The sequence below is a fragment of the Aquila chrysaetos genome, chromosome 3 (genome assembly GCF_900496995.4).
Source record: "Aquila chrysaetos chrysaetos chromosome 3, bAquChr1.4, whole genome shotgun sequence".
Classification (NCBI taxonomy): domain Eukaryota; kingdom Metazoa; phylum Chordata; class Aves; order Accipitriformes; family Accipitridae; genus Aquila; species Aquila chrysaetos.
The window spans coordinates 73,527,423-73,545,508 of NC_044006.1; the positions used below are offsets into that span (position 1 = coordinate 73,527,423).

General features: G+C 48.0%; 1 protein-coding gene across 2 annotated transcripts; it reads right to left on the bottom strand.

The window, feature by feature from the left end:
• Positions 1-4,625: 4,625 nt before the first annotated feature.
• Positions 4,626-17,260, bottom strand: MYD88 (MYD88 innate immune signal transduction adaptor). Of its 2 annotated transcripts, none has more exons than XM_030009278.2 (5): positions 16,879-17,260; positions 11,738-11,869; positions 9,694-9,874; positions 8,532-8,623; positions 4,626-6,531 (listed from the first exon to the last, which is right to left on the bottom strand). In XM_030009278.2, the coding sequence occupies exons 1-5, from the start codon at positions 17,216-17,218 to the stop codon at positions 6,377-6,379; spliced, it is 900 nt and encodes a 299-aa protein (XP_029865138.1). In that variant the 5' UTR covers positions 17,219-17,260; the 3' UTR covers positions 4,626-6,376. The 2 variants fall into 2 exon arrangements, with proteins under 2 accessions (XP_029865138.1, XP_029865139.1); XM_030009279.2 differs by lacking the exon at positions 16,879-17,260 and adding an exon at positions 16,169-16,561.
• Between the last annotated feature and the right edge of the window lie 826 nt (positions 17,261-18,086).

Genomic DNA, 18,086 nt, shown 5'->3' on the forward strand with positions numbered 1-18,086 from the left:
ACACAAGCAGTTAAGCACCTTAGGACTTGCGGCTCTTACATTTAGTTCTGCTGACACAAACAGAAGGCAAACATAGCTGAAGATTAGAGCCAGAAAAATGCTGCGAAAACTTTGTGAAAGTTCACTTCATCATAACCCCCACATTTGCCTGAACATACTTCCTGTGAGTCCATCCTTTTCCTAACTTCAGCATCCTAAACAGTGGATAAAGACCCGTTGCATCGCCTCGTGACTTTGATTTCATTAACAAAACAGACAAGATTCATAGCGTTGAGCCTGCGCGTTCTCACTGGGCTTGGAGCAAGGGTTCTCCTCCTCCTCCCACCGTCTCGCCTCTGCAGAGCCCTCCTGCTCCCTCGGTGCAGGTGAAATGAGCCGCCGTCCACCTCACAAACCAGCAGGACCCACTGATCCTTTCCCCCGCGGGCTGGCACCCAGCCTGGCACGCTACTCTGCTCTTTCCCCGCATGAATGCACGGTAGGGCTGAGAGCCGTACAAAATCTGTCCAGTCTGGGGAAAGTCTGGATACTTGGCTGTTGAGGAAACCCTGGCACGTTCCTCCCAGTGCCTCTGTGCTTCCAGCCATCTGCCACCTGCCTCCTCACCCTGGGGGGCTCTGCGTTTGCTGGGAAGGGGAGGCTTGAAAGCGCAGCGCGGAGCAGTCGTGCTGTCCCCGGGCTCAGCCCCAGGCACCGCGCTCGGCTGTCCCTGCTCCGCAGGGCAGCGGGAAGGCGGGTGTGAAACAGCAAGAGGAAAAAAGTTCCAAGCAACCTCCTGTAAAGAGATGTAGTTAAGCGTTTCACGGCCAGTGCAGACTGTGTTCGTTCCCTCCCTCCAGTCCAGCCCCACCAAAATCCAACTTAAGCAAGCCTAGGAACTGGGGAAATTGGAATTGAAGCCCCTCTGCCAGCTGCCAGCCAGGAGAAACTCCAGGTACAGCTGACAAAACGTTCATGCTCTGCAGGGATGCATCCCACGCAGGGCAGGACAGCAGTTCACCATCCACAGCCCACTTTGTGGAAACACCTTATCCAGCTGAGACAGAATAAACCGCTGTCCGGTGGGCACGGGCAGCCCCAACCTCTGCCACTGCACGAGCGGCTTGATCAGTGGAAACGGGAGGAGGGAAAGGCACGTTGCTAAGCCGGGCTTTGCTACAGAACAGAAAATGCATTGTTTGTAAATCGGACTTTGGAACAGCTTAAGACTTAAATACACCTTCAATTAATTAAATCTTTCCAGAGCAGCACAGCTCCAGAGTGGATACAACAATATTCATTCTCCAGACTGCAGATTTTGCTACAAAATAAACAAGTTTTCCAGGCTGGGCTTGACAGTGCTTATCAAGAAGTTGGGTTGGGTTCAAAGTCATCTCAAAATCCTAGTGGGTATCGGCTGAACCAAAAATGGTTATAACATAGCACCTAGAGAAAATTACCTTCAGAGAAATATTTGTACACAGCGCATGTCTGGTTGTCTAGTAAAACCCCAATAGGTCTGACAGAGGTGTTTTTTAATAAGCTCTATTAGCATGCTTTCCAGTAATGTGAACCTTGTGGGTTTTGTTTCTTTTTATTGCCTTATTAAAATACATTTCCAGGATGCTCAAACAATTTTCCCAGCTATTTTTATGCATAATTACATTTTCTTCCCTATGCTAATTTTCTTCCTGTAAATGTGCCCTCTGGACCAAGCAGTGCCTCAATCATGATAAAGCAACTCTTTTCATGTCAGCGTAATAAAGAACGGAATTTGATCCGTCAAGGGGCAGTACTTCATCTCTCACCCTCCATCTCTGAAGCTTAGAACATTCTGCAGCGGTTACTGAATTTCACCAGGTAAACGCCATCTTCCAGTAAAGGAGGGAATGGTGCCGATGTTCCTGCATCGAAATGAAATAGAGGACTGGGAATATTTCTTCTGGCACAAGAGGAATGACGGCTAGAAAAGAGCTACCGCAGCTGGACGCCCTGACCCTGAGCTACTGGCAAATACAGGCAAAAATCATTAACTGCTCAAAAACACGCAAAGAGACGAGAGGCGCAAAGATGCACTGAAAGTGATGGGATGCCAGCGCTTCTGGGAGTGGGACTCTCCTGGCAGGCTGCTCTTGCCAGCAATTTCTATCTGGAAATGCAGGGATGGTTTCCATATCACTGTCCATATGTTCGCTCGTAGTAGCCATAGCAAAGACATTACTTCATACGCTTTATAGGGAATATTGTCCTCCAAGCGGCTTAGCATACAGCCCCTCCTGTTGTGAAGCGCAGCTCATCCTTGACCTCCAGAAATTCCTTCCAACCAACACTTCCATGATTCAGTGATCCTCCGTCTTTTCCTGTGGCAGGTCCTTGGCCCGACAGCTGCTGGGTTCATAAGTTATTTCCCTGGCTTGGACTGCCTCCGAGCCAAAGGAAATAAAGCTGGCAAAATCCTCCAGATTGCTGCGCTGCAATATATACCTTACTGGGGCCTCTAGGAAGGATGTGGAGTAGGAGCTAACCGCCCAGCATCCCTGCTTCCCGGGGACAGGCAGCGGAAGCCCTGGCTCCATCCCCTCCAGCCTGCTGGGTACCAGGGCTGAAGCAGGTCCAGGATGGCGACAGACACAGACCGCAAAGCCGAAAACGAGACCTGGAGAGGAACCACGCGTGTCTGAAGTACAATTTCTTCTTAATTTTCCTCCTGGTGTGACACAACTCTTACCTCTCCCTCCTACAGGCACGGCCAAAAACCTCCACTGAGGAAGCTGTTTAGGCAAAACATGAAAAAAAAAACCCACCCAAACCCAACTAGTCTGTATCATTTCTCACTAACACTTCATTTTGAGACCTGGTATTTATTCTCTGAGGCCCAAGAAGGAGATTCAGCCTGCTGGGTTTTAATTCTTTATTTTAAAATGTTTTCACAAGTAGCAAAAGGGGGTTTTTTTTGAGGAGGAAAAAACACACTGAATCATTGACTATTTTCAGAATGGCTATACAACACGTATGCTTTTCCACAGATTCATATCAGGATAGAAAGTAATATAAATATATATGTATATATATAAAAATAAATGATTTGGTACTAACAGATTCAACTAGGACAACTTCAGTGAGGGAAAGAAACAAAATGGAAAAAAAATTTAACATCACAATTTTCTAAGTCCCTTTTTTAAAGGTGTTCATAATTTTGACCTTCCACTGGGCGTGAAAGAGGGGAGAACCACAACTGCCACTGAAATGTGTTTATCATAACTAGATTTTATATCATTCATAGATGTCACACTTCATCAAGTCACTGTGACAAGACAGATATGAAAATGTCAGAAGTGCATAAACTCTGCTTTTTGCATAGAAGAAGATACATATTTAAAGCACATATTTTCCATTTTAGGGCTGTTACCCCACTTTACCCGAAAATAATTATTTTAGCCTACAAGACAAATGGTAACTGGTTGCAATGAAGCAACAGTCTGACAACAGTAATACTTGCCTGGCATCCGAGCCAGGCAGACAGAAAGGCCAGGGCACAGAGAGCAGGGTGATAACGAGATCCCGCCAAAGCACTGACATCTTTCACAATTAACTGGAATATTGCATTTATCTACTGCACGTCAGAAGATTTAGAAATTCAGCTCTTGTTTTTGTTTTCCCTTCCAGAAGCAGCACTTTCCCTGTTCGGCGATCACCAGATCATCTATTACAAACATAATTATTTTTGCTGCTATTATTTTTTCCTCATTTGCAACATCCCCAGTCCCAAACCACCCGTCAGGAGTTGCGCAGAAGACACTGCTCGAGGTTCAATCCGCCAAAATTCTCGCTATTTTTGGTATAGCCTCCTTAGAAGAGGTTGCAAGGGGCAGAGGAAGAAAACCCACTCCTCTCTTCTGCGGGTCACGGTGCAGCTGGTCCATCCCACCCGCAGGCAGGATCCCTCGCAGGTGCCAGCGTGGGCCATTGCCTCCCTCTAGCGTCTGCAGCGCAGCCTCTGGTGCCCGTGCTACCCCCTAATTAGTTACCAGAGTCCTTTCAGCTCTCCAAACGAGGAATCTGGTTTGGTCCTGCGAGTAATGACCCATAATTAATGTTTATAGACGCTCCAGAGTATGAGAATTCACCGAGCCCCAGGAGCGCCTGGGGATCAAGCAGCCTCCAGAAACTCTTCTATAATTAACATTTAACGATTATGCAGAAACCCCGAGGCAAGCAGCTGTCTCCGCTTCTGCAGGAGAGGCCTGAGGGCAACAGGACATGAAGACAAACTATTTAGAAAACCCCTTAACTTTTCTCCTCCCATGCCCACGGACTTCTCACTTGTTCTAGCGAGAGAGAGAGGTGTAAACGTCACCTTGGCATGATGGCAGCAGTTATATTTGTAGGAGGGACTGAAAAACACCCAGCTCGTGGGCCTATCCAAAAACGGCCCCCGACGCTAACGTGATGTGGGTGAACAAGCTTCACACTGGACAGGACAGGGCTTTGCAGCCCCCCCTGGTAAGGGACCGTTCATTGACAGGGTGGGTGAGGGAAAGGCAGGAGCACCCATTTCTCTCTGCACCTCAGCCCTGGTAATGCTTTAAAACAAATCCTAAATATAAAAAAAAAAAAAAAAAAAAAAAAAAAAAATCACATCCAGATGCAACCTTAGAAATGTAAACTAGTAAAACATTAAGCAGTGAAATCAACATGAGTCAGTGGCTGAAGTCATGAACAAAGTGGCAGAGTCCAAGCAACTGCAGATACATAAGCAAGATCCCTCTCTTCCCAATTTAGAAAGTAAATATTTACTGTAAATCTGTTTAATACACCAGCAGGTCACTTTAAAACACTACTTTGGGCAGAACTCTTGCCCCCCACCCCTGAGCACTGAGAACTGATGAGATCCACTAGTCACTCTGCAGGATTCAAGGCTAAATCTAACAAGCAGAGCAATAGCAACGTTGCTCCTAGCCTTAGTCAGAGAAATACAGTAATTATTGTGGCGGTTAACTAAAATATGCTCTTTCCTATTAATGTAACATTAGCCTTTATATTTTAAACAGCTCAAGTGACCATTTAATACGCTACTCAGCATTTATCGCTGTACCTTTGAGGCATCCCAAAAGCTGGTATGTTGGAAGGCTCTTAAAGGTGAAACAATTTAAGATCTGGACCCACTTAGGTGCACAGCCCTGTTCCTGGTCAAGTCAATGAGCAACAGCAGCCTGCACTTCCTGTAGTAAGGACTTTCACTAAAAATATATATTGTAAGACTGAATTTCTATAAAAGGAAAGCTCTATTGCAAACATTTAATAAAATCTGGGAATGTAAAATGCTGGTGTAACGTTGCTTAATCAAATATGACCTGAACAGAGACAGACATGACAAACATGGTACAAGAGTGTGTCTTTCCTTACACCTCCTGCTTTCAACGAGCAAAAAATAACCACTTAAAGCAAACCTGAGGGACTGCCTCAGAAAACGCTAGTGACAAGGGATCTGCCCTGTAAATGAACACGGGACAGGAATATTGTGATATAACTCAAGGAGGAAAACATCCCCAGAGAATAAACCAAGCTCAGCAATTCTGCATTAGTCATAATTACATGGTTAATTGCTCTAATTTTGTAGATATTGCTACGAATAACAGGAGAACCATTCATTTCTTAGCAGTGCTTTAACAATTAAAATATGCTTTTGCTTTTCTCAAAAGAAGGACTGAAGGAGACTGTCTACCCTCAGAACAAGCATGGGCCAGGGAGAGCCCACATGCGTTCCCCCGTGCTGCCCAACAGCGGGGCTGCAGCGCAGGGCAGGGGACATCGTCCCTGGCAGGGCAGGCTGGGCCCCCCGGTCAGGGCTGCCAAAATCCGTCATTCTCATGGCACTGGCTGTTCACAAAGCAGGAAACACAGTCTGAAACCTCAGTTCCTGCAGATCACCAGGCAGCCACGGGATTTCACTGGGGTTTTAAAGAAACACCAACCCTAGATATTACTATAGCCACTGAACAGCTTTTAAAATAATAGGAAATATTTAAGATTAAGAACGCCTGCAGTTTGAGGCTCTAAGGTCTTATTAAATGCTTACAATTGAGCGTTCTTGTATTAGACACTCCACCTTCAAATGTCTATTTGCCATATTTTCAGTGAGAATGCTTACTACACAAAATGCTAGAAGCTGTTGCTCACTGACTTGAACAGGAAAACCCACACAGTTTCTTTATTTCTCCTTCTGAGTTATAAAAAAGTGCTAGAGAAAATTCTTTGCTCCCAGTCGCAGGCTCCAAACATGGACTGCAAGGATCCAGGTTCTGAAGTGGTAAAAGACCCTGCGTGAACGACAACATGGTCCGAAGGCACAGCCAGGACAGATGACAAAAGAGCACCTAGCTCTCATGACTTTGCATCACGGCAGCATGAGGGATTTTGCCAGTCTCGTCCAGAACCATTTTTTGGTGCAAGGATTGGTGTAATCACAAATTGTAATGAACCGTAAGATACTTGGAAACTCATTCTTCATGGTTTTGCACTTGACTGGAATCAGCCGTTTGAGACGGGCACCTGAAAGACAAGTCACACAGGCAGAGGATTACACAGAGCCACAGTCAGATCCTGTATCCATTTTCTCCCCACAGCAGCACACACATCACAAGATGCAGGTTTACTCCTGATTTTGTGTCATCTCATTATAATGCAACTAGCTCTTACCCTGGAGAGCAAGTTTCTGAATCCCAAGCCCTCTGCTAAGAACATTTCTCTTAAATACATAGCAGGGCCCCACCTAGCATGCGTAGGGCAGCCTGTGCTGATCCCAACTGGGAGTGATAAAGGCCTAACGAACTGCAGATATAAAACAACAGAGCACAGTTTCTTGTGGAACGCAAACAGGATTATATAGTCCTAACTACTTCCAGGTGTGTGTGAAGACAAAATTCAGAGACTAAGTTGCTTCTAGATGGTCAGCTTTACTGGGTTATCTCCATTTCTTTTTCTTCCAACCCTGATGTACTGATAGGCTGCAGATGTTACCCAACAAGGGGCTGCAAGGAATCACTCTGCTAATGTGACTGAGGCATGCACAACATGAGACGACTCTCCCTATGATTGCTACTGCTTGAAGGAGCAGCTCTTCTAAAGAGGAACCTCTCCTCTTATAATTCTCCACAGGGACACCTGCTACCAGCTAAACTGTGCTGCCCAGTGCAAGTGATGACGCTGAGACCTGGATGAGGTAAATAACCCAAGATTTTGTAACTGCAGCAGATGCTTAAGCAATCCGTGGAGCTCCCAGAACTTGCCACCAAACTTTCTGTGCGTTAGTTACCCCACGCAAACAAGTACCTGTGTGATTTCTGGAAGCCTGTACTTACATGCATGTTTTCAATGGTAGAGCTCAGGTTATTACATACAGATGGACATTTCTTTTCCTGTTGTTCTAATGAAAGGTATGATGCCAACAAATAACTGGTGAAGAACTAAAAGGACTTTGCTGCAAGTGTTGATGATTAGGGGCTGATACAACATGCTAGGGGTGTTCAGTGGATTAACAGCCATCATATGAAATTATTGTGTCACGGAAGATGGAGGTAATTCCTAGCTCTGCCACTGGCTTCCAGTTTAACCTCTGGCAAGTCATTTATAATACCAAGTCGGATACCTCATCTAGAAAAGAGACTTTACATGCAGACACTCCTATTGATATTGCACATCCTCCATACTATTAGGCTGTGCTGCCCTTACTCCCCAGCAACATACACAAGTGCAGGATAACTAGTAGTTAGAGAAAAGCAGTCTGAACAGACTTGACAGAAGTAAATTGATGGCTTTTCAATTCAGAACAAAATATGTAACAGATTTTTTCCAATCCAAGGTGAACATTCACTCCATATTTTGTTTACCTATCCACAATACTCAAGGATCTCTGCAAAAAGCTGCATGTTCATTACCTGCTACCCTATTCCCAGCCTCTACTCACACCCTGAATTTATTATAATACTTTTCTCTTTATGGCATATTTCCCGTATGGATCTTGAAGCACTTCACAAGCCTGACATGCAGCTACAATGTCTCTGAAGCAGGCAGTTAGCCCACTTGACAGCTGGAGCACTGAAGCATAGACAGCTAAGCTTCTCGCTCTCGGTCATGCAGAAGGTCAACGGCAGGGCAAGGAACCAAGTTCAGGTCCCTGCCTGCACAACAAAATTATAAAGCCACCGTTAGTTTTAATGGCTGCTTCTAACAGCGATAAATCTCTGTTTGCCTAGTGAAGGGCATTACACCCAGGGCAAGCCCTGTGCCTGGGTGGACTTTAACACACGTGAAACATAGGTCAGTGTTGAGAACCCAGGTCTGAGACCAAGTTACCAGTTCTGTAACTATCAGTTATTTTCACCTTCCTCACCAGTATTTACCTAATCTGTTTAAACACATCTGAGACTACCCTTCATTCTGCATTTGTGCAGTGCCCAATAGCACAGCACTGATCTCAGCTGGAGATGTTACTGAAATAAAAATTGGAATGTTGATATGCAATTTTAGATGGGATATTTGTGAGATCTTACCTGGAGAAAGACTAAGAGCAAATTTGGTCTGAAAATCACATTCATCGCTTTCCAGGTAATCATCTGAAATGACGACCACCATCCTCCGACACCTGAAGATGAAGCAGTCAGGGAAGAAAGAAATAAAACGTCACCAGAGATGCTTCTCCTTCTCACTGGTAGAAGTCTGTATTCCTCTGAATTGCTCCAGTGGAGAAATGAACCTGCCAGTTTTGTTCCAGCAGGAATTAACTAGAGAGCAAGGACTACTGACAGACAGGTAGCTACGTTGCACACAAAAACCTGATTACAGATACACACTCATATACCAAAAAATTAGGAAATAGCGAAATCCAGATTGTCTGTGCAATCTTTATTTGATCCTCTGTCTATATATTACAAACAATGCCATCTTAATTATCTGCTTACATGCTGCCTTTATTGACTGAGCATAACTGGTACTTTTTAATATTAGGACTAACTGGACAGAGCTTTATTGTACGCATATTACTGTGAATTCACCTGGTTTCATAAATTTGAGCTTTATTGTCCAATTTATTGCTTACATTCATTTGAGGTGCCTGGTTGTAAACTACATGTTAGGCTCTTTATGGAAGGCTACGCTGTACCACAGCCAGGACAGTGAGGCCCTATGAGGGTCTCTGTTAAGGCCAAGCTACCTCCCTCTGAAAGGCTGATGTTTAAAACCCAAACACCTGCCCTGGGATTTTTCACTCCCTGTCTGGGGAGTTGCTTTTGTCTCCCACAGCTCCCACCATGCCCGAGTCCCACATAGGCCTGAAGGATCCTTGAAGTCAACGCCAGAGCCAACACCAGTGCTGTCCCCTCAAACTCCACACTGTGGGGTGGAGCTAACTCAGCCTGGAGCTGTATTCATTTCCAGATCACCTCCAAGGATGTGACTGCACAATATTCCAGCCAAAGAAAAGCGATCAAACGTAAGCAGCTTCACTACAGTGGCATCTGCCTTGTGAACACAATGAAGCAACATGTTTGGGAATGCTTGAGTCTTCCTTCTTGAGCAAAGAGTGTAAAACAAACCCCATAAAGACATCCTTGTGGATTTTTACTGCTTCACTGGCACCACACTGCAGATATCATGGTAAAATGAACGGAATGTTCCATTACACTCAGCTGTCCCAAACAGCCATGGTTCACTTACCTCCTTTCTATAAGTTCTCCGCTGATGGACCACACACACGTTCCTGGCAAGACATCCCGATCAAATACACAGAGCTTCAGTTTGAACTCTGTTTGTTCCAGCTCCCTGATCATCTCCTGGACAAACTGAAGGTCTTTCTGACAGTAGCAGATGAAGGCATCAAACATCTCTGTTCCATTCCCTGAAACCATTAAAAATTTAGTTGTCATCTTCTACTATAAATGAAGTTAACTCCTGTAGTGAACTTTCACTAACTCCCACAGAGTTTGACTCGGAGCTTTGACAGACAAGCTCTGGCCGAACTTGCAAAGGTAATTTAACATTTTACCGGCCTAGTTACCCTTCAGCCCAGACTCCTGTCCATCATAGGGCTGGCAGGAGGTAACACACGTCTGTGCCTTGACCGCTTTGGTTCACAGGCCAGGCTATTCGCATAAACCCACATTTGCTGGCAGTGGTTAGGGAAGTGTAGCCGAGATGCAGACATGCAAAATCTGCAGAGGCAATAACATCCAGCCCCAGGGAAGGGGGCGAGACAGAGTCTGGGAAGAGCCAGAGGGAGCAGAGTACCCCAGAGGACACAGCTCAGAGCCCCAGTGCTCCGGGATTTCACTGGGACCTATGCATCTAAAATATCCCCGTGGCTCTGGCAACTAGTTCTCTAGTTTAGGTCACAGAGATACAAACTCCCAACCAAAACCTTCCTACAGGCCCTTCATCTAGCAATGTCCTGGCATCCACTGTCTACCGAGCTATGAGGTAGGCCTTGAAATTAGGAAAGGGCAATTTTTATGGCTAAGATATCAAACTTGGGTACCTGAAGTCATATCCTAAGTAAATGGCCCTGTTTTCCAAAGATGTTAATGGCTAGCAGCTCTTGTTTATTTAGCACTTACCCAAATATTAAAGTACTCTATTTTAAGGGCAATGTCCCTCGTAATTAAGTGCCTTAATACTGCTGGATAGTTTCCCACTGTGTTATTTTTTTTCCCGTATCAATGTCACTACATATATTTTCAAGTTTTTATGCCAGTTAAAGCCTACCGCGGTGAAAAAATAGGTCAGGCTCTAAAAGCTGCTGGGAACAGTAGGAACCCGGCAGGCAGATCCAGCTCAAGAAGCATCCAGTCAAGCAGAAGGGTAACTGTCTGCCAGGTCAATCAAACTGAGGGTACTGCTTTAGGGGCACGCACTAACTTGGGGGTCACATCAGGCAAAGCTGCCACGTAAAAACACCAGCGTATTGGTCTGTGGACATTTGGGGAGGGTTAATGATGCCCCCACGTACAGCAAAGGTGGCCACCCAAAGTTGGACTAGCCAGGGGAGCATACAAAGAGGTGAGCTGACAGACCTCCATTCAGCCTTGGCTGCTGCTCCATCTGTCACAGAACCTTGTAGGATGTCCGCTTCCTCAGCCCACAGCTGCGCACACAGCCCAGCATGCACACATACAGCTGTGTGCGCAGCCCGGCACGCAGCTAGAAACACAGAAGACTGCACACAGAGCCCAGCACGCAGTTGGACACGCACATGGCTGCACACACAGAGCTGCACGTGCAGCCCAGCAAGCACACACACAGAGAACTGTGTTTCCTCTCTCCCCCCACTTCACACCCAGCCGTACTTCAAACCCTGCTTCCTTTTTATTCAAGATGGTTAAATCTGCTGAAGGCAGGGCAGCGTAGCCGAGGCAATCGGCTTTGACATCCTTCCCCCTTTACTCCAACCCACTGTGCTTTCAGCAGCTGTTGCTCTGTGCCAGGCTGTGCTAAGGGACACATTTCTGGGAAGTCTCCTCCCACGCGCGTCCAGTGGGCTCTGCGCCAGCCTGTTTCTGGGTACGGCGTTCCCCAGGGTTGCTTTTCCTCTCTGCCCTAGGGAGCAGGAAAAATGAAAGTGCTAAAGCATTCCGGCCTAGGCTACGAAAAGTCACAGGGAGTAATGAAAGCAAACAGGTTTTCTTTACTTCTCATGGGGATCTGCTGCAGTTGAAGGCAATTCCAACATAAGGTATCAGGCAGCAATGTAATCACAGGCACTTACCGTACGGATCATCCCTGGTGGTGATGCCCATCAGTTCTGATGTCTTTGGCACGCTGCTGTCCACTGCTGGCACTTGAAGTGGCTGGTCGGCCTGCTCCTGCTTCCTTTGTAAGTATTTCTTACAGTCTTCCTCTGCAAAAACACACAACCAATGCAAGAGCCTCCTGTGATGGTGGTTTTACACTGCCAGAGTTCTTTAAAACAGGAATAGCTATTTCATAGATCAACGATATCAGATGGAAAACCCGTCTGGTTTTTTTGGTACCTAGAATTTCTCTCACCCCTTCCTGAACCTCTCGATGCTGTCTCAACCACCTCCTCTAGCAATTAATTCCTGAAGCTCACTCTTGCTGTTTAAAGAAGTACCTTCTTTTATTCATTTTAAACCAATCTCCTCCTATTACCCTTAGTTCTAGTATATCCCAGTACCCTTTAAACAGCATGCATCATGTGTGTAACAGGTCCCAACTCTACTGTCTGCTCTCATTGTTATGCACTTTGGAGTATTTAAAACCATCAAATAATTGAGGGGGGATTCTCAATTAGAAGTCTCCATATTGTCTTCTACTAATAAATGTAGACACACACCAGCCTTTGTCAGACAGAACTGTGGGTTACAATGAGTACATACAGTCACCACATACAGGAGCACCACATAAAATTCTAGTGAGCCCCTGAAACAGGCTTTATATTGTGCAACAGCTAGTGGAGATCCTCTTTATCTCAGGTAGAGTAGGGGTGTGCCTCCCCTCCGGGATAACTGAAGGGCAAGCAGGCCTGTCACATTCACTGCTGTGAACCTCCCAAACAGGGCAGTGACGGACACAGATCTATTATGAACAGATTTTATTTAAAAATGAATGATAAATCTAAATGTAAAGTCTTTGTAGAAGTGACAAAAAACGCTGCAGCCTCTGCCACTCTGCAATATGCAGTTACAGAAGAACTTGAAAGTAAAAGGAGATTTGAAATGGGGAATTAACAAAAAGATGAAACCCCCTAGAGCGTTCTCCTTTACTTAAGATTTAAAAAAAACCCCATCAAGTATCAATCAGGAAAGCAGCGATCACTCAGAGGGTTAGGCTAGCACAGCTACAGAGATCGCTGGTACAACAGCTGTAGCAAAGGATCTCCTGAAGTGCAGGATGCGGGTGGGAGCCCAGTAAGCACTGCTGTGACACAGCCCTAGTCGGTAACTAGCGGGTCTGCAGGAAGCCCCTGAAGCCCCATCCTCGGCTTCCACCTCATAGTTTTGCATCTGGTGACTGGATTATCCCCAATCTAACAAAGTGTCAGATCTGATTAAAGCTTTTCATGAAGCTGAGGCGTTCCCCATCTACCTCTCTCCTCCCCGTTCCTCCCTAGTCCTGCAGCGGAGAGAAGAATCAGCCACATTCTTGACCAGCCAGAAAGTTCAGATTTCAGGTCCTTCCTCACTGCAGCACAGACTCGGGTCCCACCTCTCTGCCAGCTGCCTGTTGCCATGAGGCGTGCCCATTTCATGTCAGGTAAGTCAGTGCCTTTGAAATCATGACTAAAGCCACTCTGAATTGGCCAACAGAAGTTCAGAAGTTCCTCAGGAAGGACTAGCATGCAGGCACCACCTTGCATGTGCTGTGGTCCCCTACGTAGCCAGCTTCATGATCCAGAATATTGCTAAACAGGCAAGAACAGGCAATTATTTAAAGGCATACTAATACTACCGCTCAATACAGAAATGTTCATTTTAAGTGTATTTCCTCCATGTCTTGTCTCCTTGCCTCTCCCTCCTGAAAAAGTGGCATCTATGCTGCCCTGACCTGCGTTTTTCTAGATTGATGCCCAGAGCTCACCACCACACCACTCAAGGCTGACACACATTCTCATTAACATACAGGGTTCTCCTGATTCATCTAGTCAAGCCTAGTGCAGAGTTTTGATGGCATCATGCTGTAATCCCAGATCCCATTTATCCCTACAGGATAAACCTGAGAGCTGGGCAAAGCTTTCAAAACAAAACACCGGAGCCTCATGGTTTTATGACAAGCGCAAACTGGGGGGCCCTATCGCACTGAAACTGCCAATCGGTCCAGTGAACCTGAAAGAATGAAAGACATTCACAAATTTGGCATGGATTAGTCCCCAGATGGAAACAGTGCTGGACTGTACAGGTTCATGAGAGCGAACGAGGGTCAAAGATGACTTTGCAGGCCTGTAAAGAAAAAGGATGCAAACCAACGCAATGAAGTAGCAAGAAACTCCTCCAAGCTAAGTTGTCCCACTTCACCCAGCACCTAACAAACACAGTGCAGGCTTTACATTCCTCCAATGGTCAAACAAAAGCCTGAGGTATTGGAAAGAAAGAATAAAAACATGAAACCTAAAGTGCAAAATGATTAGCACGATGAGAAGAGAAAGAAAACAAAGTAACTGTCAAGCAGGAAAGCAGCACTTTTATAATGGGTCAGGCGGAAACAAAAATCACCGAGTTTCAGCGGGAAAGAGTTAGCACAAACGTACCAAAGCAAAGAGCTTCACAACCCTAAAGATGACTGTACAACGAGGTAGGCTGCTGAGAAAGATCACACTTAGGGCAGATCTGCTGGGATGGAAAAGCTGCATCCTGCAAGCATCTGTACTCCAGACAGTGCAACAGGGGAGCTGCTAAATACAGCCCCACTGTACAGAGCAGCCAAAAGTGGAACTACTCAAGGCCACAGGAGACACCAATTTCTAGCATCCTAAGCATAGCCAGGAATGGAGCACATGATGAGATGACAGGGAACTGGTTCTGCAGGAGAAATCACAAACCAAACATATCCTCTGGAGCTGCACAGCACCAACGAGTTGTGTTTAACGGGGATGCTGTGTCCCGAAGGAGCTTGGCTCATTTGCCCACACAAGGGCATCAGGTGTCATTCGAGAGACCCCAGAGTGTCCGAGACACCTGTTATGGGCTGGCAGGTATGACACTGGACCTACGAATGACCCGTGTCCATCAGGAGGTAGAGGCCGTGTGAGATACCCTGACGCCTCTCAGATGACTTGAGATGCCTTTGTGTGGGCTGCCGAATCGTGCCCCAGATCTGCACCTCGTATGATGAAAGCACAGACCGCAGAAACCTCAATACTGACGTTTTCAGGTTCTGAGCTGAATCCCAGTGCAGGAGTCCTAACGGCGTACACAAAGATGCCCTTGGCACCAGGAAATACCATGCTTAAGAGTGCATGCAACTGTCCATTTCCTTTCCTCTTACAAGCGTAAACACCTCTGACTTCTGCAAGAGCTCGGAGTGCTAGCAACAGGTCACAGGGTCTAGCTGCAATCCTCAGCCAAAAATAATAAAAGATAGGAATGGCCATGCTGGGTCAGGCTGAGGGTCCATCTACTCTTAGCATCCTGTCTTCAGCAGTGGTCAAAACCAGATGCCTGGGGAAGAACATAAGAATAAAATAAGCATACAGTGATATTTTCCTAAAATAATCTATTTTTTAAGTATAATCTACAATCTATTTTTATAATCTATCTTTTGGAGAATTTGCAGTTAAGGAACTTCCTGAGCCAGAGGCAATATTTTTGTGTTGAATAGCCCTCAGTGGGTCTTTCTTCCAAGAATTTATCCGTCTCCTCTTATCAGCATGACCTACCACCGGGCTAAACTTGTGACTTTCCTGAAGCTCAGGTTCCTCCCACTCGTTCTGCTGTTGTCTATCCAGGCTCTGACAAAGACCGTCCACCACATTCCCTTCCAGCGGGCCAGCTCCTGAATTCAGGGCCAGAAGCAGCCTAGGTGATGCCCAGTGTTTTCAAGAAGCCCCAGCTCTCTTGCACAGCTGGAAGCTTCTGCTATTTGTTATGAACCTCTGATCAGTGGATCACGAAGCACACTGATTTTTTTTTGTCTTTCCCAATACTGAGTCTTCAGAGTGCATTCTTGAGTACGAAGAACTGCAGGAGTATGGGAAAGTCCTCCATCGCTCCTTGGTCAGGCTCTCTACATAGATGAATTTCTACGTCTTCACTTATCTCCATGAGTAACAGGCAATGAGATTCATTATTTCTTCATCACTAACCCGGTAAGCTATATTATACAGCACAGGCCTTCAGCGGAGTCTCTGGCTTTGCAGATCCTTTGGCAATGAACTTCCCCTTCCAATGTCAGCTAGCTTCCCTCTGAATTTCTGTGATTGTGAAAAATACGAAGAGTCTACAAAGAACAAGTTATCAAAACAGCACCAGGACCTCCACACTTCTCACTGACCTATCTCAACTTTTTTCAGTGTGCAAGGCAATTTTTTTCCCTTCCATTATCCCGTTAATTATTTTTCCCTTCCACTACCCAGTTCCACACATCCATCATCTCTCCCTGCAAATATCTTCCTATCACACTAGACCTACGCATCATAATTTTCACACCGTCCCGTGTCTGTGCAAGCTGTCTCCTGGCTGACCTGGCCCAAAGCATGGTTTGACAAGCAGAAACTTTACTGTTGAAGGTGTGGGATAAGACGGGGCTCCAGATTGCTTTGCAGGGTTTACGGTTAGCAGAAATACAGTGGCAGAAATACAGAAATACAGCTTCTCCCTTCTGTCCGGGAAGCTACGTGAGGCTCCTACACCACCACCACCGAGGAGGTCACCCCACAGTCTGGCAAGGGCTTTCCTCCTCGCGTGGGATTCCTCCCTAACATCACCTCCCCTGGACACAGCAGCGAAGACCGACACAAAGGGCATCCCCTCCCGCCCAGGCATCAAGGAAGCACCGAGCCTGGCAGGGCCCTGCTGTCGCAGAGGGCGGCAAGAGCCGCAAGGCAGCGTCCGCGGGAGAACCCCCCAGCCCTGGCGAAAGACGGGGCCCCTCCGGCCCGGCCCACAGCAGCCCCACGCAGGACGGGAAGGGGCAGGCTCGGCCCCGCTTCCCCTAACGAGCGCGGCCTGCCGACACCCCGCGCCGCGGCAGGCCCTCGCCGCCTGAGGGCCGAGGGAGACCGCTCCGGCCTCCCCGTCCCCTCAGCGCCCTCGCCTTCCCTCACGCCAAGGGCGGGAAGGGCTCGCCGCCTCCAGGGCCGGGGGCGCGGGTGGGAGCCGGGCGGGCCCCCCGCCCTGAGGGAAGGGAAAGAAAGGAAGGGAAGGGGCGGGTGGGGATGCCGCCGCGCCTCACCCACGCTGTCGGCCAGGTCGAGGAGGACGTCGTGGCGGCCCAGGCGGCGCAGGAGGTCGAGGAGGCGGCCGACGGTGGCGCCTCCGGGGCAGCGGCACTGCCAGTCCTCCAGCAGGGCGGCGGTGGGGTCGGGCCGCGCCTCCAGCCGCCGGATCTCCAGGTACTCGCAGCCCAGCTCCTCCGCCAGCGCCGTCCAGTCGGCGGCCGCCGCCGCCCGCGGGTTGAGGTAGAGGCCGAGGCGGCGCCGCACGCCGTAGTTAAGCGCCACCATGGGCACGGCGTGGAGGTCGGGCGGCGACGGGACGCGGCCCGCATCGGGGCCCGCCGGCGCCGTGGCCATGGCCGCTCTCGCAACTTCCCCCCCCCCCGCGGCCGAGCCCGGCGCCCTCTCGCTTCCCGCCTCGCCCCGCCTCGCCGCCGCCTCCCGCCCTCCCCCGGCGGGCTCTGCCCGCCCTCCCCGCCGCGGGGTGCGGGGCAGCTTTCGGGGTGCACGGCGGCGCGGGGGGGGCCGGGCTTTTCCCGCTGCCTGCGCTTGAGGCCGGGCTGCCTCTGAAAGGGGCGAGCTGCGCTGGCTTACCGCCCGGTCCTCGGGCTCCGCTCCGTCCGTAGGGGAGACGTGGGGCAGACGCCGGACCCGCGGTGTGGGTCCGGGGAGACGCTTCTGCCACAGAGGGAACAGTGCTGTCCCGAACGCTTGATTCGTCTCCTTTTGTAGAAGAACCTGCTTTTGTGTTCCTCGTCAGTTCTTTTCTCAGTCCGGCCCTGAACCGACGTACCCAAGTAAGCATTCAAAGAGATTTAACAGAATTATGGTAGTCTTCTTTACGAAAGAGGCCCAAATGGATCCCTAGTGGTAATAAATCCAGAGCCACGTCCTGTCTGCTGAGAAAGGGCTGCTTTTGGGACTGAGGAGTTCAAACCCGGGCTGTCCATCGGGTGACAGTGCTCCACGACAGCACAAACATGGCTGTCCCCAAATTCCCAAACTCTTCCAGCAAGTACAACATTCTGCATAAACACAAAATGCTTAAAATGGCCAGGGAACCATTTTAGACTGCTTTTTTGGTGCCAAGGACAAAATACAGTTCTCAGCTATGAACTGAACGGTTTCCAGCTTCCAGGCTGGTACCAAAACCAGCCTGGGTGCTGCAAGGACTCCGGGGCAGTTTTCACGAGGAACTTAACTGTTTCTCCAGAGTACTGTAGGA